General features: G+C 36.4%; 1 protein-coding gene across 3 annotated transcripts in view; it reads right to left on the bottom strand.

The window, feature by feature from the left end:
- The window catches only part of EHF (ETS homologous factor), an 80,672-nt gene extending 54,346 nt beyond the window's left edge, over positions 1-26,326 (bottom strand). Inside the window, exon 1 of one of the 3 annotated variants that reach the window (XM_039356855.1) lies at positions 25,975-26,326. In XM_039356855.1, coding sequence (XP_039212789.1) covers positions 25,975-26,040 — 66 coding nt within the window. In that variant the 5' untranslated portion in view covers positions 26,041-26,326. The remainder of the gene's footprint in view (positions 1-25,974) is intronic. The other 2 variants (XM_039356854.1, XM_039356859.1) reach the window with 2 other exon arrangements.
- Between the last annotated feature and the right edge of the window lie 1,278 nt (positions 26,327-27,604).

Genomic DNA, 27,604 nt, shown 5'->3' with positions numbered 1-27,604 from the left:
TATACCATTTTGGACAAATGGCTGTCCAGTCTCTTCTTAAAAACTTCCAGTGTTGGAGCATTCACCACTTCTGGAGGCAGGTTGTTCCACTGGTTAATTGTTCTAACTGTCAGGAAGTTTCTCCTTAGTTCTAGGTTGCTTCTCTCCTTGATTAGTTTCCATCCGTTGCTTCTTGTCCTGCCTTCAGGCACTTTGGAGAATAGGTTGACTCTCTCTTCTTTGTGGCAGGCCCTGATCAGCTGGCATTTTTTACCAGACAGATTTATATTCACCTAAACTTTTCAAACAGAAGGGAATCAGCATTTTTAACCATTATATTTGTGCTCTGTGGCTATTAATTATATTTTATCTTTGATTATGCATATCCTGGTTTATTTCTGTTAGATTGAAAGGCCATCTTTTGTTGCAAAAATTTGAAATGGTAGAGCTGTATAAACTGGAAAGTATTTTTTAAGACCATCCAAACTTTTTGATGAAGTGTGAGGCTATGGAAGAGAAGATATATATACAAGACTTTGTTTTTTCAGTGCATACATAGACATAGTCATTCGGTTCTTTCATGCATCTTTTGCTATTCTCTTGCATTTTCTCTGACTTTTTGAATCTTCTTAGTTCTTTATTAGTTAAGTTTATTTATTTCTTCAGTATAAACTGCCTCAATCAATTCCAGGAAATCTGAAAATTTACTGCTGGAACAGAAAATTGGAAATACCTCAATCCAGGAATCTGACTGAACCTATATCTCTTTGAGTCCTATGCAGTAGCAGAACTTGCACATGTGTTTATCTTGCACAGCTTGGAAACTGTTGCTGTATTGCAGGTCACTCTATCATCCCTCTTACCCGCAACAGACAAAGAATTGGCTGTATGAACACATTATACATTTCCTTTTTCCTGAACCTATATTCAGTTTCGTAGTCTTTAGCAATGGGTGGAAATCCTTATGGGTGGACATCCTTAATGGACTAATGGTTTTGCTTAATATTTGGGGAGTATTAAAAATGCTAAGAGCTTGGCATCCTGCCTTTGCCTAGCCAACAGAACAGAACCTCCTGCCCATCGTGGTTCAGGTACTTGCTAATCCAGTTCAAGATGATTATCTCAGAGAACCTCAACTGGAGAGGCTGAGCTCACTCCAGATTGCGACTGAAGCATAAGCTTTCACCTTCCCTTTTGCCAAGAAGATCAAATTACATGCTGAGGTGAATAAACCATGGAGGTAGGCAAGTGGGAAAAAAATCACCAACATGTCCAGCCATCAAGCACTTAACTTAAAAAGCAACAGCAGGGTTATTTATAAGATTTTTGGTTTGAATTGCATTAGATTAACAGTATGTTTTTAGTGTAAGGAGGGCAAGTTGAACTGGGCACATATTCCTGATGATTGGGTGAGGGTTTTAGAGTCATTGCTGCCACTTGATTTCAAAGAAAATATCACTGCAAACAGATTATAATCAAATGGAGCAGCTTTGCACTCCAGGTAGAGATCAAAAATAGAATAGAAAACAAGAGTACTTGAGATGGGTTGTTAAAAGGCCCAATAAACATATATTCAATATTTTATTGAGTTCAGATAAAGAGGGAAATAGAAAATTGCAGGCTGCTGAAATCTATTCCATAGCTGCTAGTGAAGAGCGATGCTTTTTTTTTTCTTATATTTTCCCCTTTTTTCTTTTAATTATTACATTTTAGGTACATTTTTAAAAGTTGTTTTGAGTTTCTAAAGTACAGTAGAATATAATATTCTTAATCTAAAGAAGCAATCAGGCTAATTCTGATACCAAAAAGATTATGTCAGAATAATAGGCTAATCCTGTGTATATTAATTCTACTGTGTTCAGAAAAATAAGTGGCCTTTGAATCAGGTTTCATTCAATCAGATGCTCTCCAAATGTCTTAATTTCCTTTAATGATCCTCAACCAGCATAGGATCTGATTCTGAACACATCTAAAATGTGGTTGCAGTTTTAATTGGTCAGTGTCCTGTGTTCATGACTGTCTATAGGAGGAAAAGGGAAGGTAATGGTCTATGCATCAAGATGTTAAATAGAAAATAATGTAGATCTTTTTCCATATTATACTTTTAGCCTGTTATTTTAAAATCCAGTTTCAAATCAGTCTCAGTCTTGTAAAACTAGTTGCTTTTCCATAGCATCCTTTAAATTTGATCTACCTGTTATGTCAGGCATTCTTAAAGTTAACTTCTGGGTCCATTGTCCACAAATTTCCTTCAACACATCCACTGTTAAAGTATTTTGCTCTACTTTTTATTGGTAAGTTAAATCTAAATTTTCTCCTTTAATTGTAATCTTTAGTTCCTTCTGTTTCCCTCTAGAGATCTTTTAAATACTTTCTTAGAGGGATGTTTTGGAGGAAAAGGTGAATTTCCTCCTCATTGACATTACAATCAGTAGTTTTTTTAATAAGACAGTTGTATCAATACCCAAGACCTTGAAAACAAACTGCTCAGATAAGCCCTCACAAGCAAGCAAGTATAATAAATAGTGAGCCTTTATGAGTCATGAATTAGTTGGAAAAAAACAAACGAGAATCCACTCAATAAAATCCTGTCTGAGACTGATAATAGAGTTAAATGTGGTTTGAAAGGAAAAGGCTTTTTATTTGTCTAATCATAACTCAAAAGATCAAAGTCCTATAAGAATTTACTGCGAGACTATTATATTCTCATAACTAGCTTCCTTTGCAGATTTCATAAGAGATGCAATTCTGTTTTTCATATTGTATATGAAAACTAGAAATTGGCATTCTGTGCAAAATATAGAACCATATTATATGAGTGTCTGAAGGAACCTGTAGAAGATCAGTTGCACAATCCCAGGTTCACGTGATCACCATTTGTAACCTTCCCAGCCAGCTTCTGACAAGCAAAGTTAATGAGGGAAATCCAATTCACTTAATGATCCCCTGATTCACTTAATGCCTGCAATGATTTGCTTGCAACTGTGGCAGAAAAGGTCATATGATGGGGCAAAAACTCACGGAACAACAGCCTTGCGTAGCAATGGAAACTTTGGGCTCAGTTGTGGTTGTAAGTCACCCTAACTGAGGTAGCTTCCATAATCTAGAACAGGGGTAGGCAACCTTGGTTCTTTTATGACTCGTGGACTTCAACTCCCAGAATTCCTGAGCCAGCCATGCTGGGGGGAAAGGGAGAGTTTCCAAGTTGAGCCATGCTGGCTCAGGAATTCTGGGAGTTGAAGTCCATGAGTCATAAAAGAGCCAAGGTTGCCTACCCCGATCTAGAATATGAGCCTTGTTGTACATAGTTCCCTTAGAGCAGGGGTAGGCAACCTTGGCTCTTTTATGACTTGTGGACTTCAACTCCCAGAATTCCTGAGTCAGCCATGCTAAGAGGAAAGAGAGAGGTTTCCAAGCTGAGCCATGCTGGCTCAGGAATTCTGGGAGTTGAAGTCCACGAGTCATAAAAGAGCAAAGATTGCCTACCCCTGCCTTAGAGTAATATCTGGATAGTAAACTACCAAGTTGCAAAAAAGGCTCAATTGCATCTGAGCAATTGGGCCACAACTGCTTTCTCAGCTTATGAGAAAGAAAGAAATGTACATACCTCAGGGAAATGTTCTTCTCCTAGTGCTATAAGATAAATTCTCCCAGGAATAATATGAGAATTTTTCTCATATCAGAAACAAATCAAAACAGATTATTGTAAGGTTTTCCACTTAACCTCACAATTGCCCTAGCTTTACTCAGGAATTTAAAAGAGCCAAAGAAACCCCTGAGCCGAGGTTTCAGCAAGCAAACAACTTTTATTTTGATCAAAACAGAGTTGGGTGACCCCATCTCTCTTCGTGGCTGGTAGAGAGATGAAGGCAACAACCAGGAAAGATGTCTTCCACTTTTTATACCTTTCCAGAACAAAGAGATCTGATCTTGGTACTAGGCATAAGATGGCACAAAAAAACAATTCCTAGATGATGACTCCTACACAGCAACCCAGGCTCCATCCATAACTCCTTTCCCCCCTCCCCTTACTGTGCTCTTTTCATATAAGCAATCACCTATACCTAAAGCATGAAGCCCTTAATTTTCCAATATATATATAAAGCATCTGATCAAGCAATTAACTACAAAATAATGATTACAAAATAACAAAACAATGATTACATGATAACACTATAAGTATCAATATAAAATGGTTACTATATATAAAATAAATGCTAATTTCAAACTTAAACATACTAAAATCATAAGCACAATAAAATCCCTTCATTGTCTCCAGAATAACCTAGGAAGGCTGTTTTGGAGACCCGAAATTGGAGCACACTTCCAAATCCAGGTTAGATTATTTCTATGCAACCCACAATCACATCCTTATTTTAATATTTCTCCAGCGATGCCATATATATACCTATAACATTTCTTGAAGCATTTATGACTTAGCTTTATATTTTTTGCACACTAACACGATGCTTGTTTCAATTTTATTCTTAGATATAACACTACCACTCCAAATTTCTAGCATTCTGTCGCTTCTGCTACAGTCTTTTTAGCACTTTTCATATACATCAAAAAGAGTAATTTATTTCCATCAAAATCTCTCTGCATTTCCTCCATCTGTTGAATATTAACTGTTCTTTTCTCTCATTAATACATTCTTTTCATCTATATAAACATTACATTTTTTTCTTATCTTCATTGTTTGCACATTCTCTTATATATATTTTTTTCTTTACACACAGCCTTTTCTACTTCATTGTTCTACCAAACATGACTTTTCATACCCCATTAACACAACGACATACCCTTTCATGTTGCTTTACATAATAATTTTCATTCTGTTCCAAAGTTACACATCTACATCTACTTGTTCCTTATTTGGGGAGATTACTCCAAATACCATTTTTTTTAATATAGGATTTATGCAATACTTTCTCTTCTTGAAGCCTAATTTCACTAGTTTATTTCACTTTCCTTGTCTTCCATGTCTCTTTTTCCCAGGTTCTACAATAATGGTTTGTGTTATGTCACATCTTATTCCTTTTGTATCCTTCACTAATTCCCTAAGCTTTTATCATAAATTGTTTCCTTATACATACCTTTCTCATATGTACAGATGGATAGACTTTTGTTTAAACTGGCTATTGGAACCAAGCAGACATTTCTGTGAGCAGATATTTTCCAGTTATCATTTACATTCATAACCAATATTATTACATAATCTGAGTGTTTAATGGGTAAGAGGCTCAAAAGTATATCTGTTGTGATTCCTAAGCCATTAATATATTTTATAATAAACTGAACAAATTTGATTAAATTTGTATTACTTGGAAGGCCTTTGGAATAACTAACTAAAGCATCCTGTTCTTTTTTAAAAAAAATGCTTTAACATTTATTTTGCTTTCCAAATGAGACTAATGAAACATAGGGGAAAAGATTTTTATTGAATATATGTTTAATAATGTTTAGTTGCAATGGTTGGAATCAAGGCCTCAAAACTATTGACTTATAATGAAAGTCTGCTGGCTTTTTGCAAAGCCTTTTAAAAATGGTTCTGCCTAGGGACTTGGGAATATAATGGTCAATATACTGGCTATAATAATAATAATAATAATAATAATAATAATAATAATAATAATAATAATAATAATAATTTGCCTGTAAGCAAAAACTGGTGGGATCATAAAATAGAGAAAGTCATAGAAAATGATAAAATTAAACTGCTCTGGGACTTCAGAATTCAAACAGACAAGCACCTGCAACATAACACCCCAGACTTAACAATTGTCGATAAGAAAGACAAAAAAGTCTGGATAGTGGACGTGGCAGTGCCTGGAGATAGCAGAATAGAAGAGAAAGAACTGGAGAAGATAACAAAATACAAAGACCTACAAATAGAAATAGAAAGACTGTGGCAAAAGCAAGCAAGGGTAGTACCAATAGTCATAGGCTCCTTGGGTGCAATCCCAAAACAACTGGAGCACCACTTGAACACAATTGGCATTGACAAATTCGCTATTAGTCAATTGCAAAAGGCGGCCTTATTAGGAACTGCTTCCATCCTGCGACGATATCTGTAATACCATCAAACATCCACATCTGCCTATCCCAGGTCCTGGGTAAGGACTCGATAGGTAGACAAAATGCCAAATCCAGTCTGAACATCTGGCTGACTGTGCGATGATCGATAATAATAATAAGTAAAGTTGGAAGGGACCTTGGAGGTCATCTAGTCCAACCCCCTGCTCAGGCAGGAAACCCTACACCATTTCGGACAAATGGCTGTCCAGTCTCTTCTTAAAAACTTCCAGTGTTGGAGCATTTACTGCTTCTGGAGGCAAGGTGTTCCACTGATTAATTGTTCTAACTGTCAGGAAGTTTAGTTAGTGCTCCTTAGTCCTAGGTTGCTTCTCTCCTTGATTAGTTTCCACCCATTGCTTCTTGTCCTGCCTTCAGGTGCTTTGGAGAATAGCTTAATTCCCTCTTCTTTATGGCAGCCCCTGAGATATTGGAACACTGCTATCATGTCCCCCCTTGTCCTTCTCTTCGTTAAACTAGACATACCCAATTCTAGCAACCGTTCCTTATATGTTTTAGCCTCCAGTCCCCTAATCATCTTTGTTGCTCTTCTCTGTACTCTTTCTAGAGTCTCAACATCTTTTTTACATCGTGGTGACCAAAACTGGATGCAGTATTCCAAGTGTGGCCTTACCAAGGCATTGAAGAGTGGTATTAATACTTCACGTGATCTTGATTCTATCCCTCTGTTAATGCAGCCTAGCACTGTGTTGGCCTTTTTGGCAGCTGCAGCACACTGCTGGCTCATATTTAAGTGATTGTCTACTAGGACTCCGAGGTCCCTCTCACAGTTACTACTATTGAGCATGGTGCCACCTATGCTGTACTTGTGCATTTGGTTTTTCTTGCCTAAATGTAGAACCTTGCTTTTTTCACCATTGAATTTCATTTTGTTAGTTAGTGCCCAGGGTTCAAGTCTGTCCAGATCCTTCTGTATCTGAAGCCTGTCTTCTGGAGTGTTGGCTATTCCTGCCAGCTTGGTGTCGTCTGCAAATTTGATGAGTTCCCCATCTATCCCTTCATCCAAGTCATTGATGAAGATGTTGAAGAGTACTGGGCCCATATATTGACTGTTATGTACAGAGATTTTTACCTTGGCTTTGAATGTATTTGTCATCATGGAATAGTTACCTAGCTACTCTTTAGTTTTTATTCCTAATATAAAAGACTAATTCTTGCTCTTAAGCTTTTTTTCTTAATTAAAATGCATCCCCTTTATTTTCTATAACATTTGTGCATAGATAAGCAAGGGTTCAGTTTACTGTATTTGTCAGCAGTCATCTTCAGTAAATTTGGATCCTGCTTGTACTGAGCACAACAAAAGTCATAATTTATTATTTCAATATTTTTTTTGCTACTTTACATTAAGCCAAGCTGATGCAATTGATCTTTCAAGTGTTCTTGAACAAAGTTGAGGTACATGAAGTCTGAACATGGTTATCAGTTCCACTTACACTTTCTGGATTCTTTCAAAAGACAATGGACTTCTTTTTATGATGTGGTATCATCCTTTCCCAGGGTAAAATAAATTAATGAGAATAACCTGCCATAGTAATAAATGTATCTTGTGGCACAACTGTCACAGAATTAATTCCCTCTTCAAAATAATATCTCTGAGTTAACTTCATAGCCTAAAAACCCTATTACACTGATGGCGAACCTTTTAGAGACCGAATGCCCAAAAACTGGCCCCGCCTCCACTCCACCCCCTGCCCTGCCCCTGCTCCACCCCCCATCCCCCGCCTGCCTGCCCGCAGGGCCACTCATTGCTTCCAGGGCCCGCTGCAGATCACCCAGGCAGCCTAGCAGTGCTATGGCGGTCACGCCCTCTGCCCGCGCCCTATAGCATCAACTGTGCATGATGGGATGTGAGGGCAGAGTCTTGTCTATGCTGCCTGGCTGCCATGTCCTCAGCTGTGCTGCTCCATGTGGACCACGCTCAGGGGCAACTCTCCAGGGGGGGCTGCTGGAGAGGAGGGGTCACGGGGGAGGCGAGGCTGGGGCAACGGCACATGTGCCCACAGAGAGGGCTCCAAGTGCTGCCTCTGGCACTCATGCCATAGGTTCACCACCACTGCCCTATTAGAATTATGAAGTCCAAAAAAGATTTCAATAAAAAGTGATTCAAAGCACTGGATGGGAGATACAAATATAGACATTTTAGAATTCAAATATCTACTCCATTCACATGAAGTATAGTGTCAGTCATCATGGCATTACCAGTGACAAAAAGACTTCCTTAACTGATTCAAATAACATTGAATCCATCAGTTAGTTTCTACCTAATAAGAGCATCTTGCTCAGAGTTTTTTAAAAAAAAGAACACAATGATTTCTACAACTCTACTGTTATCATCAAATTAAACTATGACATAATTGTAATGTAAAATTTAATATAGAAATCATGACAACTGTCTGTCTCGTTGTGCATGTGTGTGTATATATATATACGACAGTGAGAGATTCCAATTTGCTTACTTTCAGAGTAAGAATTAGGGAATTAAAAACATAATAAGTAAGAAATAAAGGAAATGCTAACGATAAAGATTAATCCTATGATTACATTCTTCACACATTCTCAGTGTGTTATATTTCTAGATCATATTATCAGGCTGCATATTGGAAAGCCCAGCACTGATATGGCAGCATGAGCACAGCATCATTCATATGTCAAGATCTAAAATCACAGACATTTTTTTTAAAAAACAAGTCGATGGCTGGTGGAGTACATAGCGTTTATGTCTTCTTTTCCCATCATCTCTGGTTAAACAGGTTTGGCAGGCTTTTAAAGCACTACAAAAACCTGCAGCTATGGTGAACAGCAAATACATTTTCATATAATGAAAAAAAAAAAATCTAGATTCTTTCCAACCCTAAGATATCCAGATTATTTCTTTTTATAAGGCATTGAAATTTATCATAGAAAGAAAGAACATAAGAAGCTTAGTATGCTAATGGATTCTATGAAGGGACACAGTGTTGGCTATTTGAAAGTGCTTTTCAGATTCTGGAAACAAATGAGAAAGTTTCTGCTTTCTGATCTCGCTATGCACTTCTCAGAACTATCTTCAAAAAACATCTGGTGGTATAGATAGACCTATCTGGTGATTCAGATAGATCCCTCTCTGTTTTCCCATGTTTCTATTTCCTTTTACAAAGTGGAAGGATGAACTAATGAATGGATCAGGATGCTTACCTAAAGTACTGTGGGTCCACCAATATGAGTGAAAAAGGATACACTGTAAGCACATTTCCATTTTTGTGAATGTAATGGAAAAGTTCCTCCATTACTTACAACTTAGCGTCTCTTTTTCTCATTTTGTTTGTAACATCTAGGGAGACTCAATCTATGAGTGACATCATTACATAACAAGCCTTTTATCCCTGCTCTATTATGATAGTTACTCCTTTCAAGGGTGGAGATGCTTATAATCTGATCAGTCCACACACCACATCATCAAAATTTCCTAAATGCTGCAGTAAGGGGGAGAAAAACAAATATGGGAAAAAAGGGTGCAGGTGACTGACCTGTTATCTTTGTGACATTTCCTTCAGCTTTAATTCATTGGCTTGCAATTTTTGAAGCCTTCTAAGTTATTTGAAGACAATTTAATCCTATCAACTTGGAAGGCGTTTAGTATAGGCTGGTAATACTAATCTCCATCAAGTCCTAGACTGTTTAGTGTTCATGGTTTCTAGGTAGCATCATACAGGCAAAAAAGATAAAAGATCTTTCTACTGCTGCAAACCAGAGATGTCAACAGCTGAGGATAAATTGGATTAGTACTCTGTGAAGAACACTATGTATCATCTTAAATCCAACTTAAATCAAAGTTAGGGGCAAAAGAGATTGGTCTCTAGTGACAATGATGGGATGCAATCCAGGAAGAGGTTGCATGTGTTTAAAATTAGGCCAGGTCATACCTAAGCTTCTTGCTAACACTGCAAGATTAAGAAAAAAAAAGTCTAATTCTCCATTTTGGAAATTATCAAGGTCACCTAATAATAATAATAATAATGATGATGATGATGATGAAGATTGCACAAACTGATTACAAGCAGCAGCATGACAAAGTAGCAACAATGGTGCATTGGAAGATCTGCAAAAAATATCATTTGCCTGTAAGCAAAAACTGGTGGGATCATAAAATAGAGAAAGTCATAGAAAATGATTAAATTAAACTGCTCTGGGACTTCAGAATTCAAACAGACAAGCACCTGCAACATAACACCCCAGACTTAACAATTGTCGATAAGAAAGACAAAAAAGTCTGGATAGTGGATGTGGCAGTGCCTGGAGATAGCAGAATAGAAGAGAAAGAACTGGAGAAGATAACAAAATACAAAGACCTACAAATAGAAATAGAAGACTGTGGCAAAAGCAAGCAAGGGTAGTACCAATAGTCATAGGCTCCTTGGGTGCAATCCCAAAACAACTGGAGCACCACTTGAACACAATTGGCATTGACAAATTCGCTATTAGTCAATTGCAAAAAGCGGCCTTATTAGGAACTGCTTCCATCCTGCGACAATATCTGTAATACCATCAAACATCCACATCTGCCTTTCCCAGGTCCTGGGTAAGGACTCGATAGGTAGACAAAATGCCAAATCCAGTCTGAACATCTGGCTGACTGTGCGATGATCGATAATAATAATAATAAAAAACCTGCTCAGACAGGAAACCCTATACCATTTCAGACAAATGGCTGTCCAGTTTCTTCTTAAAAACTTCCAGTGTTGGAGCATTCACCACTTCTGGAGGCAAGTTGTTCCACTGATTAATTGTTCTAACTGTCAGGAAGTTTCTCCTTAGTACTAGGCTGCTTCTCTCCTTGATTAGTTTCCACCCGTTGCTTCTTGTCCTGCCTTCAGGCGCTTTGGAAAATAGCTTGACTCCCTCTTCTTTGTGGCAACCCTGAGATATTGGAACACTGCTATCAGGTCCCCCCTCGTCCTTCTCTTCATTAAACTAGACATTCCCAATTCCAGCAACTGTTCCTTATATGTTTTATCCTCCAGTCCCCTGATCATCTTTTTGCAAAAACACATATTTCTTCAGAAAACTAGAGTAAGAAGAGGAAATGGATGTTATCGTATAAGGTAGAGCATCATTGCTTTCTGAATTATGCGTGAGTCAGAATTATTTGTGACTCAGACATTGGGGTTAGGCCTGAACAGAGAGATTGGCAGAAGTTTATAGCCAGATATTTAAGTAGACACAAGGGCAATAAAGCAATATAGCTTCATATTTTGTCAGAGGGAAAGAGAGTAGAGATGCACACTATGATCCATACAAAGACAATGGGAAATCATTGTCATACCGCTACCAAGAGAACTTTACCGAGTTTTTCAGATTTTACTGTGGTCATCTCATTTTAGCCGCAGTGTTAGGAAAGACATATAGTTCATTGATACAGCTTATCAAATGAACAAAACAGAAAATGCTAAAGTTCTTTCTTGGTACAAAAACTGATTCTGGAATAAATATGAAATACATTTGAAAATGTACTTGAGCCTCTGTCTTTCACTTTCAACTAGTTCTGAGAGAGGTTTTTGCTTTGGAAATCAGCAATGGCCTAAAAAAAAAAGTATGACCCCCCCTCATCATAGGATCAGGAGAAATAAAAGGAAAAAAGGAGAAGGAGAAGGAGATGGAGGGGAGGGGAAGGGAAGGGAAGGGAAGGGAAGGGAAGAGAAGAGAAGAGAAGAGAAGAGAAGAGAAGAGAAGAGAAGAGAAGAGAAGAGAAGAGAAGAGAAGAGAAGAGAAGAGAAGAGAAGAGAAGAGAAGAGAAGAGTCGCAAAGAACACACATTTCTTACCTACTTTAATCCATAGTACTTCCTCCATCCACAGTCAGCAGTAGAAGTGGGTGAAAATGTAACACACCTTTGAATATCCTGATTCAAAAATCATTTTAATTTCTGAGTCAAGAGCAAGCAATGTAATTTCCAATCTAGACATAACTAGACTTATTGTTTCATGCCCAGTCTCTAGGTAGCAGAAGTATTCAGTTGGCTCATCAATTGGAATGAATCTGTGCAATCCCTTTTTAACTATCTGAACTGAGGACCATTGCCACATGGTAGGGCTGTGACCTCTCCAAGTTCAATGCGTGATATGTGATGCAGTAAGTCTTGAATCTTGTACCTGCCTTCTAGGAAATGAAACAATTTATTTAATTCTCTTATGGCCTTATGGTGCCACTTCTTGAACATTTCCTCCACAAATGCACTAAAGATAGATCAAGTTTATCAAGCTTAGTGCTGATAAACTTGATAGAACAATACTTTAATACTCTAATGATGTTAGAACTAGTAGCAGCAGAAAATCAGGGGCAAGAGTAAGGACAGATATAGAAAGATTAGGAGAATGGAATGGCAGAAACAGGAAAAAAGGGTCCAATGATGAGGTGGCTGCAAAAGACAGAGCCTGTTGCAGGTGGTACATAGCACACATGATACTTGTTCTCCACACAGATCGGTCTCTTCTGCTTCACAGCTGAATGCATGACCAGGAGTGCTAACAAAATGATCTAATGGTTTCAAAATTGATAATCTTTTCTCTTTGAATGCAACTCTCATCAGTTTTGGGGAAGGGACTTCTTTAGCATTAAGAAGCTGAGTAACACCCTTTTGATTCTCATTCACCAAATCGAGTTTTGAATTAAATTCTGGAAGGTATGTTTGTCCTTCAATCTCTTACATTCTTGACAGCTGCCTCAAACTACTAATAAAAGCCAAACCCTAGAAAGGGAATAGATTTTATCTAGGTGCAACTCAGGGCAAGATGTACTTCTAGATGATAAAATGATCCAGTGAAATATAGTGCTGGAGTCAGATAACCATTGCAAGTTTTAACACGCATTTGCTAGATGAAATGTATGCAATGCCTTGAAAGAAATATAGCACACAAGGGCAGTCTTTTTTAAGCAGAAAAATGTTATAGCCATAAATGAGCTGCAGAGAACTTCACCATGCAGTTTTGGGTTGTTGTAAATTATTACAAGTTCAGCTTTTGCAACTGCATGTACTTTGTTTTGCCAACAAATTTCAAACAAGTTTGAACTATGCCTTTCTCTAGTTTTTTTCCATAATTGATCCTCCTTGAGAAGATGCCACATTATAAAGGAGGAGAGTCAATCTGACCTTGTGGTGAAGATGCTGGTCTAGAAACCAGGAGGCTGGGAGTCTAGGCCTCCCTTAGGCATGAAAACCAACTGGGTGACTTTGAGGCAGTCGCTCTTCCCCAGGCCAAACATCTTCACAGGATTGTTGTCCTGGGAAAATGGGAAGCAGAAGTATTAGGTATGTTTGACTCCTTGAATGAACCAAATATAAAAGTTGTATTATCATCATCATGATTGTCTTCTTCCTCTTCTTCTTCTTCTTCTTCTTCTTCTTCTTCTTCTTCTTCTTCTTCTTCTTCTTCTTCTTCTTCTTCTTCTTCTTCTTCTTCTTCTTCTTCTTCTTCTTCTTCTTCTTCTTCTTCTTCTTCTTCTTCTTCTTCTTCTTCTTCTTCTCCTCCTCCTCCTCCTCCTCCTCCTCCTCCTCCTCCTCCTCCTCCTTCTCCTTCTTCCTCTTCTTCTTCTCCTTCTTCTCCTCTAGATTTTGCATATCAGCTGCATCAATCATCTAAGAAATCAGGTAAAATCAATGTTTTACTCGATAGCAAAAACAGCAGCCAGGATGTTGCTTTACAATACTGCATAGCTTGAAAAGGGTTTTAAAAAAATCAGAAGACCTAAAGGTCTTAGTAGTTATGTGGGTAATTGTTCCAGTATCAGAGCAACATTTTCTGATTTCTGTAACCAAGGATACTTTGCACTTTCTCCTCGGTGGCTCTTCTTCCCTGCAGTAGCTCTTTAGCATGTGACAGGGAAAGCTGTAGTCCAGCTTTTGGCAAAATTAATCTATTCCCCATGTAAGAGAATGAAAATGCCTTTTTTATACAAATGAAGCATCCAGCTAGGATCCTAAATTGTCTTTACAACCAAAAAAAAGTTGCTTTGTTTAATACATGATCCTTGGATCCAATGAAAGCTCCTATTGCCTTTTATGAGGAAGGGTGAATAATAACACAGCAAATTAAAAGTTGAACTTGTTGTTTGCTTTTTTAAAACCAACTCTTGGTTTCATTTGTTATTTCACCTGCTATTCTTTAGAAACATCTCCCAATTCCCTAAGCAAATTTATAAGGTTTACAATTTACAAGCAACCTAGAACTAAGGAGAAACTTCCTGACAGTTAGAACAATTAATCAATGGAACAACCTGCCTCCAGAAGCGGTGAATGCTCCAACATCGGAAAGTTTTTAAGAAGAGACTGGACAGCCATCTGTCCAAAATGGTGTAGGGCTTCCTGCCTGAGCAGGGGGTTGGACTCGATGACCTCCAAGGTCCCTTCCAACTTTATTATTATTATTATTATTATTATTATTATTATTATTATTATTATTATTATTATTATTATTATTATTATTATTATTATCAAAAGGAAAAAGAAAGAATTGGTGAATATAACTGTTCGACATATATGCTGCCAATTTTGCTTACCTGAATTGATTAATATTACTTTACCTTCCAAAAATCAATCTTTTTAAATGTAGATAAATTCCTATGTAGATAGTTAATTAGAGTCCTCAACTTGATAACAATAACAACTTGATTAAAGCTTGCAAACTAAGAGTTCTTGCTGACATTTTTCTTAGCTGTTCTATATGATCTTGAGAAAGCATCTCTTAATCTCACTGGTAACATTTGGAAGTAATATTTGGTTGACCAACAGATCATTTTAATTTCCTACTCTGATCTGGAAGGACTATATTGAAATAGTGCAAATTTTGTTATCATTTTTTTTTCTTTTTTCTAGTTTCACAGATTCATGCTGGTTGGGAGTTCTTTAAAGCTTAGCTTAATAGATTTTGAGAGAACCAGCTTGAGAAAACTTGTTCACAAGAGTGCTCTGAGCAATCTACATGGGCTTCCATTCTCTTGAGTTCTTCACTTAGCTTATGCTTAATATTGACACAAATTGTCATTAGGCCAACAGTACCACAATTGATAATTATTTGGGTATGGTGATCAAAGTGGTTGAATTAGAAGCCGAAAGACTGTGTGTTCTAGTTCTAGAAATGCTACCAAGAAAACAACATGGACCTGTTTCTGCTATTGCTAGGATTCAGATTTTAATTTATTTATTTATAGTCCCCTTTATTAATTTTACAAACAACTTAAGGTAGCAAACATACTTAATACTCCTTCCTCCTCCTATTTTGCCCACAACAAGAACCCTGTGTTCTGGACTGGACTGAGAGATAGTGGCCCAAAGTCAGCCAGCTGGTTTTCATGCCTAAAGAGGGACTAAAACTCATGGTCAGCTGATTTCTATCCTGGTGCCTTAACCACTAGACCAAACTGGCTACAACCTCCACAAACTTATTACAAATGGACCAAAGCAACCACAAATGTATCATTTCTCCAGTGGATAGTAGTAACCCTTCCCCAAATTTCAGCAAAATACAGTATAACTCCAAGTCTTGTGAATCTTTGAGCTACCAGGTAAAATGTACCACTGGACAACTATGCCATGTGGTAAGCAGCTTGTGTACTACTGGACTATGTGTGTCCTCCTATAAGTTTTATCTCAAAGGTCCATGTAAACACAAGCTATTAAACCTAATCAAGCAGGAGGAGACAGTCTGTGTCATAACATGAACAGTGCACATATTAATAACTTGTTCTATGACACAGCTGCCCAAAGGAAAATATCAAGAAGCCACCACCTGGAAGATATATGTTATGTGGAACTGCCCTTTAATCCTGTATCCAAGACAAGGAATTCTAGAGTGCAGCAATATTTCCTGCAGCCATTTCAGTTGCTCTGAAATGCTGCAGCAATCCATTTCCCTCTCCCGTTGAATTATGAGGTAAGAATTTCCCAAGTCAGAAACCATAAGGTGAAAAGGAGGTTCTGTGGTGGATTTATGATATAACAACTTGAGTAGCTTGCTGCTGTATTGACACACACACACATACAGTGGCTAATTCAGACTTGGGTTGCAATCATTTCACTGCACGTGTAACTTTAAAAAGATGTGATTTTATCTCAACAGTTAAAACTTTCTTTTAAATCCATTTTTTTTTAAAAAAATAAAGACACGTCAAACTGAATTTACAATTAGATGCTAACTAACCTTTAAAAAGGGCTAATCAGGGTCACATTTAGTACTTGGATTGTAAAGCACTAAGAAATTTCAGAATTTTACCAAAAGGTATAGCTGTCAGTTTCAGAGTGGGAATTTAAAAAAAAAAACACACATATCCTGGAATAAGACAATGGCAAATGTTTCTGTGTGCTGCCAGGATCTCCACATAGACATGATCACATAGTCATCTACAACCAAGTCCATCTACAGCAATAGCACAAAATTTGCAGAAGGCTTGTAGAAAGAAGAAGGGCTTGTAGAAATATCTGTCTCGACTGGAAAAATACTAAACTGAACAATTGTTTTTATATCTAAAATTATAAATTACCTATTAATAATTAATATATTATTATTTAAATTGTTCAATAAGTCAATTCATTACAGGGTTGCCTTCGGTAAGCACAAAAGGGTTACTAGGTTTTATGTATGATCAGTTCCTAAATGTAAGACTAAGTTTGTTTATAGTGGCATGTGTAATCCTGTTCTTACTTAAGAGTTATTTCTATTCATTTCTGTGGGATTATTTTTCTTAATAGAGTTGGACTATACGTTTTACCAATATCTCCAACAGATATCCCCAAAGAAGGAAAATTGAGAATACAAAATATACTGTTGCACTTGTTTCAATATCAATGGCGAGCTTCCGGTCTGAGGCGACGGCGATGGCGGCTAGCTTTTAGCCGTCCAGCTGGGGAAGTGTCAGAGCCGCGGAGCGCAGCGTGCATCAGCTGGCCCGCGGCTCGGAAATCCCTTCCCGGGCAAAGGGAAGGGACAGAGAGTGCAGGGATAGAGGTAGAACCCCTGAACCCCCTCTGGATTTGTTTCTAGAGGGGGTGAAAGGAGTGTTCCCTCGGAGCTCCTGCTGATCTCCGCCTCCCAGCTGTTTTTGCTTCCTAGGAAGCAAAAGAAACCGCCGCTTCTATCTCCGTGTTTATAGCATTCTGGTGAGTAATTTTTAAACGGACGGAGCAGTTTAAAGGATTTTTTGTTATAATTTAGGTGTTTAATTTTTTTATTTTTTGATTTCTACTATTATTCCTCCTTTTTTTTGTTATATTAGTGAAAGGATTTAAGATGGCACTTTGAAAGTGTCGGAGTTTTTTTTTCCTTTCTCTTTTGTTTTACTTTCCCTTTTTAAGGATTGGTTTTTGCCTTTACTTTTGTTTTTGGTTTAGAATTTTTTTTTTTTGAATTGTTTGCTCTTTTATTTTTTATTTTTTGGATTAACTCTGGACTTTCAAGGACTATAGTTTGTCTCTTTTTAAAAAAATTTTTTCTTTTTTTTTTCCCTCCTCCCTTCCTGGCTGGAGGGGAAAGGGAAGTGACAATTGTGCTTTTTAAAATGGCTTCAAAGAGGCAGCAGCCTTCCTCAATATCTAAGGTTATTTCTTCTCCTATAACTTCCACTGCACAGCTACAACAACAATCTAAACACGCACCACCGGCTCAGCCACCACCCTCCCCTCCTCTATCTGGACTTTCAGCACAAGAGGTTAGAGGTATAATGGGAGAGATTGTAGTTCAAATGAGAGAGGAAATGAATCAATTTGTCTCACAGATTAAATCAGAAATTAAATCTGATCTCAAAGAAGAGATAACGGGGATAAAGACTAAATTGCAAGAAAACAATAATGAATTACGACAAGATATACTGGCAGCTTTTTCAGGTTTGGCTACTGTGGTGGTTAAGCTCGATGCAAGGCTTGAGGAAGTGGAAGACAAAGTTGACTCTTTGGATGACAAAATTCAAGATGTGGAAAGGAAGGTGGACTCCTCACAAGAAGATATTTTGATGTTTCAGTACAGACAAATGGAGTATGCCCTGAGGATCAGAGGCCTCAAGGAAGATGTGAATCAAGATCTGGTGGAGGTGGTCCTTACTGATCTGGCGCTGGCCTTGGATATGGATAAAGGAGAATTACAGAGAGAAGTGGAAAAAATTTATAGGCTCAACTCCTGGATTGCTAAGCAGAAGAACTTGCCTAGAGATGTGGTGATTTATTTTACAAAGAAGTCCCTGCGGAATGAGATTATACAAGCTTTTTACAATAAAAGATTTCAGATTGCTGCCCAAGATGTCATCATTCTAAAGGAAATCCCATCCAAAATTTTAAGAAGCAGGAAAGACTTTGCTTTTTTAACCAATGAGCTTAAAGCTAGATCGATGCCATTTAGATGGGAAATTCCGATGGGTATTGTTTTGAGCCATGCTGGGACACGCTACAGATTGAACACAGTTGATAAAGCTAGAGACTTTTATACTTCGGTCCTGGGTGCAGGCTCAACTTCATCTGGTCGGAAATCTTTGAGTGGCAAGGAAGTTGAGCAGCAATCTGAGGCATTAGATTTGGTTTCCGCTGGGATGATAGAAGCTGTAAAGCAACGCCAGACGGAGGTTAAAGAGCAGAGGATGACCCGTGCAGCCTATAAGCGTAAAGAGAAGGAGCAACGTAAAAAAGAGCCTAAAGAGAGTTCTCCTGGAAGTGCATCACCGCCGGTGGGAGGAGCAAGACCCAAGAGTTATGCAACACACGCAGCTCTTTCAGAGTTTGATGGTGTCTTCTCCAGGCTGCGTGCCAAGGGAGATGGCAAAGTTTTTGACCTGGAATGTTAATGGATTGAATTCTCCTCAGAAACGCAAAAAAATCTTTTATTATTTGAAGCAACATACTAATGATGTTATTTGCTTACAGGAAACTCATATTTTACTTAAAGATCAGAAATATTTAGTTAATGCTCGTTTGGGATCTCATTTTATATCTTCTGCTCCTGGGAAGAAAGGGGGAGTTGTTATATATGTTAAACAAAATCTACCAGCTTGTCTGGTAGAATCAGATCCCCAGGGGAGATATGTGATGATTGAACTTGGTATTTATGGTAAGAAAATACTTATAGTTGGACTTTACGCTCCAAATCAACAACAGGAACAATTTTATAAGCAGTTACATCAAAAAATAACATTGTTTGATTATAGATCAGTGGTATTAATGGGTGATTGGAATGGTGTCTTAGATACACAAAGGGACAAGAAAGGTTCCTCTCCTTTTCTTAAACAAGCAAGGCTACCTAAAGCCTTTTTTGATATGAAAGAAGACTGGGAATTAAGGGATTATTGGCGGGAACGTAACCAAGAGGAGAGAGACTTTACCTTTTTTTCTGATAGACACCAATCTTTTTCAAGAATTGACTTTTTCTTGATTACCACGGATTTGTATAATAAAGTAAAGAATGTAAAGATTTTTCCTAGATCACTGATGGATCATAGTCCAGTTTGGATGGAGCTGATTCAAGAGAAAGAGGAAAGAAGATCCTGGAGAGTTAATGAAAATTTGTTTAGACAAGAGAAGAATGTTCAAAAATTAAAGGAGTCTTTAAAGGACTATTTTGCTTTGAATATGTACAAGGGGACTTCAATGTCAATGGTATGGGATGCAGGTAAAGCATTTATGCGCGGTGTTTTGATAAAAATGAATAATTCTTATAAGCGAAATCAGATTCAGAAACGTAGAGAACTTGAGGATGAAATTAAATTAAAAGAAAGGGCTTTGATTCTAAATCCTTCTGATGAAAGTATTAAAGAATCTGTAAAGTTATTAAGGTCACAATTTAATATGTTGATAGCAGATCAAGCTGCAACCAATTTATTATTTATGAAACAAAATACATTTTGTAATGCTAATAAGCCGGGGAGATGGTTGGCTTATCAATTAAGAAAGAAACAGAGACAGAGAATAATAGAGAAAATAAATTACAAGGGTAAACTAGTTTCTCAGAAGGAATTAATTAAAAAATCTTTTTTGGATTATTATCAAAACTTATATAAATCTACTAATGTACAATTGTTAGATATAAATAAATATTTAGCTGAGGCAAGTTTTCCTAAATTGACTGAGGATCAGAAATATGAAATTAATGGCTTAATTACTAAGGAGGAAATTGCCTCAGCAATTCAACAATTGAAATTAGGGAAAGCACCGGGTACGGATGGGTTAACAGCTGTTTATTATAAAGCTTTAATGGAGGAGATGATCCAACCATTAAATGATCTTTTTAATGGTATCTTACAGGGCTTAGAGATTCCTCCTTCATGGCGTAGTGCCTTTATATCATTGATTCCAAAGGAGGATCAAGATCTTACTTTACCAAAAAATTATAGGCCTATATCTCTTTTAAACGTGGATTATAAGATATTTGTAAAAATTTTGGTAAATAGGCTTATGAGGGTGGTGCATCATCTTGTGCATAAAGATCAATCAGGGTTTATAACAGGAAGGTATATGAAAAACAATGTTAGACAAATTATTAATCTATTAGAATACTTAGATAAGAACAACCAAGTTCCTGCAGGGCTCATATTTTTAGATGCTGAAAAAGCATTTGACCAATTGAATTGGCATTTTATGCTAAGAGTAATGGAAGAAATGAATTTTGGTGAAAATATATTACAAGCCCTTAAGGTAATATATCAAAAACAAACAGCACAACTTATTGTTAATGGAGGTCTTTCGGAGGTTTTCACAATAGAGAAAGGTACTAGACAGGGGTGTCCTTTATCGCCATTGTTGTTTGTTTTAACATTGGAAATATTATTGATCAAAATTCGAGAGTCTCAGGAAATTAAAGGAATATATGTTAATAAAAAAGAATATAAGTTAAGAGCTTTTGCGGATGACTTGGTTGTTACTTTGTCGCAACCTGATTATTCTGTAGTAAACTTATTACAGTTGATTCATCATTATGGCTTGGTTTCGGGTTTCAAGATTAATGTAAATAAGACCAAAATTTTACCTAAAAATATGTCTAGTCAGGAGAAGCAGATTTTGACTAACCTGACGGGTTTTGAGATTGTTAATAAGGTAAAATATTTGGGGGTGATGTTGTCTGTTTCTAATGTAAAATTATTTAAAAATAATTATGAAAGGTTGTGGGTCAGGGTACAGAAGGACTTGAAGAACTGGGAAAAGTTGCAATTATCCCTCATGGGAAGAATTGCAGTGATAAAAATGAATATTTTACCCAAGTTTCTTTTTCTGTTTCAAATGTTACCAATTTTGAAAAATGAGATTAATTTAAATGAGTGGCAGATGGGTCTTAATAAATTTATCTGGGCAGGGAAAAAGCCAAGGGTTAAGTTTAAAATTATGCAAGACTTCCGTGAGAGGGGTGGACTTAAGGTACCAAATTTGAAATTATATTATGATGCGGTGGTTTTAACACTAATCAGTGATTGGGTAAATTTGACAAACTCTGAGATACTTTATCTAGAGGGATGGGACTTACTTTATGGGTGGCATGCCTATTTAATATTCAATAAAAAAATGGATTGGACTTTTAAATCTCATATCTTAAGAATCTCTTTACTTAGGATTTGGAGAAAATATTATAAAAGTGATTTCAAAGTACCATTATGGGCTATACCTTGGCATGCGATAGAAGCAATAAAAAGAGGGGTTAAAATGGATATGGTGTCCTACAGACAGTTACTTAAATGGGATGGACAAAACTGGCAATTAAAATCACGGGAAGAGTTAGCACAAGAAAACTTTATTTATTCTTGGTTCCAATATAGGCAATTATTAGACAGATGGAAGATGGATTGTAAGGTGGGTTTTCTTAGAGAAGATGAAAATCTTATTAAGCAAGTGAAGGATTCAAGACAAACCCACATTAAGAGAATTTATGCGGTTTTAGTTGAATTGGATTCAGAAACGGAACTAATTAAAGATTGTATGATAAGATGGGCGCAGAATTTTGGTGAGCCAGTTCTCATTGGACACCTGGGAAAAAATTTGGGTGAGAAATGTCAAATTTACACAAGCACAGAACTTAAGGGAGAATTTTTATAAAATGTTTTATAGATGGCACCTTGATCCACAAAAAATGTCTTATATGTACCCTGACGTGCAACCCAAATGTTGGAGATGTGGTTATAAGGAGGCTTCCTATTATCATATTTGGTGGTCATGCAGAGAGATAAAAGCATTTTGGATCAAAGTATGGTGGAATATCCAGAGAATTTTTAGAAGGAGGGTAAAATTTACTCCGCAATTATTTTTGTTAGGTATTGTTACAGATTGTGATACAAAGGAGGTTGTATTGATGTTAAATTTGATTACAGCCGCTAGGCTGTTAGTAGGACAATATTGGAAGAAGGAATCCTTGCCTACATTGCAGGAATGGTTTCATAAAGTAGCTTATCTGGCGGAAATGGCAAAGATTTCGGCTTTCTTAAAGCAACAAACGCAAGAGAAGTTTCTTGCTGTTTGGGACAAATGGATAAAATTTATACAATTTAGATTGGGTATACAAAAATATTATATAGTTTTTTCATAAGTTTTATTTTTATATATATTATAGATAATCTTTTTATATATATAAATATAAAGTTCTTAATTTAATTTTTATTTTTACTTTTTAAGCCTATATTCTGCTCTGGGAAGCTCAGGGGGGGGGGAAGGGAGGGGGGGGGTTTTGGGAGGGGTGGGTTTTTTTTTTTTTTTTATATATGTATTGTTTAGTTTTATTTTTTTGTATATGTTGTCTCTTGTTTTGTATTCTTTTTTCTTTTTTGTAAAATTTATAAAACTTTTAATAAAAAAAATATCAATGGCAAGCTTCTTGGATGAGAAGCAAAATATTTTCCAAACCAAAAAAAAACCCCAAGAAAGTCCAGTTGCCTTTTGGAAAAAGCACCTTTGTGACACTTGTTTCAATGTAATAGTTATTCTTTATTTTCAACAACTTCAAGATTTCATTTGTGGATAGCAAAGCTGAAACAGCCAAGTAACCGTGCATCCTGAACTATTGACCTCAGGAGTTTCTTGCCTTCTGCAATAAATTTCATGCTACTGCTAGTTAGAAAAGAGACACACTGAATGTATTCCCATTTCTTACATGCTTATTTGCTTGCAATATTACAGCATGCAATTAGTTTCTGATTCCATTCATCAAAGCCTCCTAGCCACGACCAATCCGCTCAAGTCAATCATAATGATACCATTTCGATAGCTGCATCTATTTTGTTATAGCATTAATCCAAAGAGTTTATGCTTTTAATGGGCTTGTCAAGTCGCTAATCTTTCTCTTCCCCATCAATCTCCAAACATCCACAAAATTCCTCTAAAGGAATTTAAGGAAATACGTATAGCTAAATCCATAGGGACAGGAAATAGCACCACCAGGTGGACAACCATCAATGGACAATGGATAGTTAGAATGACCTGGACAGACAATGGATTCATTGAGATCCAAAAAATTTTATCTGAATTTAAACTTAATACTTAGTTAGGAAAACCCCAAGGAATTCCAGATATCCAAGTTACCTAGAAGAGAGCAAACTATAGCCAAGAAATCAACATGACTGTGTGGAGGGAAGTAGGAAGACCTTTAGACTGTGGGGGGAAGAAGGAAGAACTTCAGATTTTTGCTTTTTTAAAAAAGATATCAAACATTTACATGTAATGCATACATGATCCTGTCAACTCATTTGTTTTTGAGTATTCTTTTAGTCCTAGAATTGGTTAAAGTCAATATTACTAAATTAGACTACAAGGACCTTGTATATTCCCGTTGTTTTTGTTAAAACAACTTTTACAAATTCGGTCTTGGCCCTTTCATGATATATCCATTATGCTGCAAATGAGGTCCAGACTTTATCTTCAAAGAATTGTTGAAAGTTTGGACTTGAATTGTTAAATTTCAAATGAATGGCCAAAACTGAATTTTGAAAATTGAACCTAGAATAGCAAAAAGCAAGTATCAGGTAAAAGGAAAAATCCAATTTAGACTTTTAAATAGAAGCACAGGAAACTGAAAGCAGAAAAAGGTCCAGTAATCCATCAAATCTGCCCTTTGAGGTTTTTTTTTCTTAATTTATTTATGTATTACAATATTTATTCTTTTGTTATTTTTATTTATTTTTTTAATTTTTGTTGAATATAGACACATGTTTATCCCAAGCATGTTTAAACTCAATTATTGTTTAAAATCAAAGTTCCTCATGCTTCTGTATATCTTTCACCCTTAAAAAAGTGCTATATCGTTTTGTTAAAAATGGCATACTCTTTTTTTTATTATAGCCTAAAATTGGTAGCAAACTACTACCTTCAAAGTGCACGGGGCAAAAAAAGTTTTGACTCCCATAAGGCCATGTGAGCTAAGAAATGATTATTTTAAAAAGAAAGGAAAAACTCAAGGTGCTAGCCATCATTGTGGTAAAATAGAAACCCATCCATAGTTATTGTTTAGTTCCCTGCCCCTACGCCCAGTATCAACAATTTCAAATAAAAGAACATAAAATAAAAAAAAACATCAAGGCTTTATAGAATATCACTTTTGATTCATATTACTTTGCTGTGACCCAGATGCATGCTTGCATTAATTACAGAACTTATATGGCTGCCTATTTCATACAAAGATTCCTGACAGCTCACAACAATCTATAAAAACATAGCTAAAAACAAAAAGTATCCTTCTTTCCAGGTGCCACAACAGAACTTCTTCATTGAGAGACTGAATGTCTCCACAGCCATGTGATTATGTTTTTATATCAAACTTGCTAGACTTTTTCATGGGTCTGTTTTTGTTGAACAAATATATTCTTCATGTTCTATGTTCCAATCATGACTTTTATCTGCCAAGTTTCTATGATAGAGATAATATTTGCTTTCTTGCATCAGAATTTCTCATCCCTTATTTGTTACAATGCACAGATATAGGAGATTGAGAAAGAACACTTTTGAAAATGGTGTATACAAGGGAGTGTGTGTGCGCGCGCATTTGTGCTTACATTGAAACAACAACCTCAGGCAGAGATATTATACTTAATAAATTGCATCAGGAAAATTAGCATTGAAAAAGGTATCTCAGAGAATTTATGTTATGAGCAACGTACATGAGACAAAATTGTACACAATAATAGTGGACTGTATGAACGTTTGCAAAGAAAAGAAAAGCTTTAAAAAACTTTTAAATTGTTGGCGAAGTATGAACAGTACTAACAAATACAGTATAAGACCAAAATTATACTCACTCAGTCTTTCTGATACAAGGAGTTTTATCTTTGGCCAGAAGATTGTACAGGACACAGTTTAAACTGAGCATTCCTAGAACAGCTTTCAGTTGGAGATCCAATGGATTTTAAGAATTAAAATGAAATTTACTCAAAGCTTGCAGTTCAAACATAGAAAAATCTTACAGATTGCTATCAAGCCAGTGGCCACCTATTTCATACAGTAGTCAAACAAATAACTTTAGGAAGCCCTCTACTAAAATGTTTCATTTCTAGCAATGATCGGGGGGGAGGGATAGGGAGATTGAGGATTGTCTGAACAAATGTCTAAAATGTATTTAAGGTGAATAAGATTGAACAAACTAAAAATGAATCCTCTCGATATGGCAGGGATTCAACCTGTTCTACATGGAGTATTATTCCTTCTGAAAGGGCCACTTGGGACTTTGAAGGTCTTTTTGGATTTAAAGATAGAGATGACTAGGAATGGCTTTTGTGAGACTTCTGCAATCTCACAATTTATATATTTATTTATATTCTTTTTTTATAAGCCAACATTACAAATTAGTTTTCTTTGGCTTCCAACTAATCTCCATAGGTTTCTATATACTGTCCGGTTTTCCCATCTCCAAACTCCAAAACAGATAGCAACTTTTTCTGGAAGTAGAAACAGATTATGTTGTCCTCTTTTAAGTCTTCACTCACCTTCAGTGCAAACACAGTTTCTATGCTCCATTTCTCAAACACACATTTCCCTGTCTCCTTGAACATTCCTCTCTGTTTAGGCTGGAGTGCTTCAGTTTGTTGCAATTTGTTGACTATTTTGCAGAGGAAAGACTTCCCCTTCAACTGAGCCAATGGCTTAGCTTACCAATAGCTCTAGTATATTTTAGATTTTTCCTTTAACCTGACGGTTGCAATAATACAATTATAAATCAAATGCTGCTGGTCACCTCACATAGCACCTGTTAGATATTTCTTAAAGCAGGTACCTGGATACAATCCTGAGAAATGAATTTAAGGAGATGCTCTGAAGTTTTTTTTTTTTTTCATTCAGAACCGAAGCTCTGCACACCACTTTAGTGTCTATAAGTCCTTCACCTCCAATAAGCATAACCATTGTTCGTATGTGAAGCAAGCTATAATCAGGGGAAAAAATTGGTAGAAACTGACTCATGATGTAATGATGGTTTTGAATACAAGAGGTAAGTAAATATTATGATGGGACTGCAGGAGTTTGGTAAACAAATGCTTGGTCACCTCAGCCAGCTCCTATGAGCTCAAATGGCATCATTCCAAGCACAAAATGGATTTGACAATAAGCTAGCAAAAATTCTGGAAACTAATTTTAAGGGATGAGGAAACTTTAAAAGAAAGAGAAAGAAATAATAGATCCAATACTAACCAAGAACATTCCATGTCATAATGTTCAGTATCCTGTTTTAAACTATATTAAATTTATTCACCATAGTTCAGAATAACTACCGTGTTCCTGCATAATAATAAACAATATGTTACAAATTCCTTCCTTCTTTTTAGGACAACTTCATCCTATTTTGTTTCATCTAAAATTTGTTAATCCAGTTTTAAAACTGAATCTGTATGTCTATAGGTACATTTGCAAAATAAGTGATTTCTCATAAAAAGATCAAATATATCTGTTCTCCTTGCCAGTTAAAAGCCCGTCATTTTTATAGTGACAAGCTACTTGTGTCATAAGCTAAAAGCAGGGACTGAGAAATAAATCCAGAACATCCAGTAACCATTTTATTTGGCCAATGTTCTGCAAACATTCAAATCAAAGACAGAGAGCATTTTTCCATTTTATCCCTGCCCTGTCCTATCCCCAGAAAAGCAAAACACTCCTTAGAACTTCAAGTGAAATAATGAGAATGCCACTCCTTTCTAGACATGAAAAAAAAAAAACCATAAATATACTGTAAGTAGACAAGTTCTTAAACTTTGACAACTGATAGCTGTCTGGCTCGGACTCTGGAACAGAGCGTGCATGTTAATGCCTGTCAACATTTGATGTGGATTTGGAAATGAACTAAGAACTTACATTTTTAAATATGAATATACGACGCATAAAACAGGAAGGGACTTTGAAGATAAATAATTAAATACTTTTGGCTTTTCTAAGTCATATGAAATGAGTGGGAAACCAGTGGGAACACTCCCTAGGCAAAAATCAGGACACTGTGATAAGTGAAAGGAAACAAAAATACATTGTTGATTCTGCATTCTTCTTTGTTCCACAGAGCTTCCCAATGCTTCAGAGCCAATTTTAGGGATGGTAAGGCAGAAGCAATTAATATTCATTAATTGCTTCTGC

This window comes from Crotalus tigris, unplaced genomic scaffold, assembly GCF_016545835.1.
Source record: "Crotalus tigris isolate CLP2741 ecotype Arizona unplaced genomic scaffold, ASM1654583v1 scf7180000018831.1652172, whole genome shotgun sequence".
In the NCBI taxonomy this organism is placed as follows: domain Eukaryota; kingdom Metazoa; phylum Chordata; class Lepidosauria; order Squamata; family Viperidae; genus Crotalus; species Crotalus tigris.
This window is presented reverse-complemented; position numbering and strand designations above follow the sequence as displayed.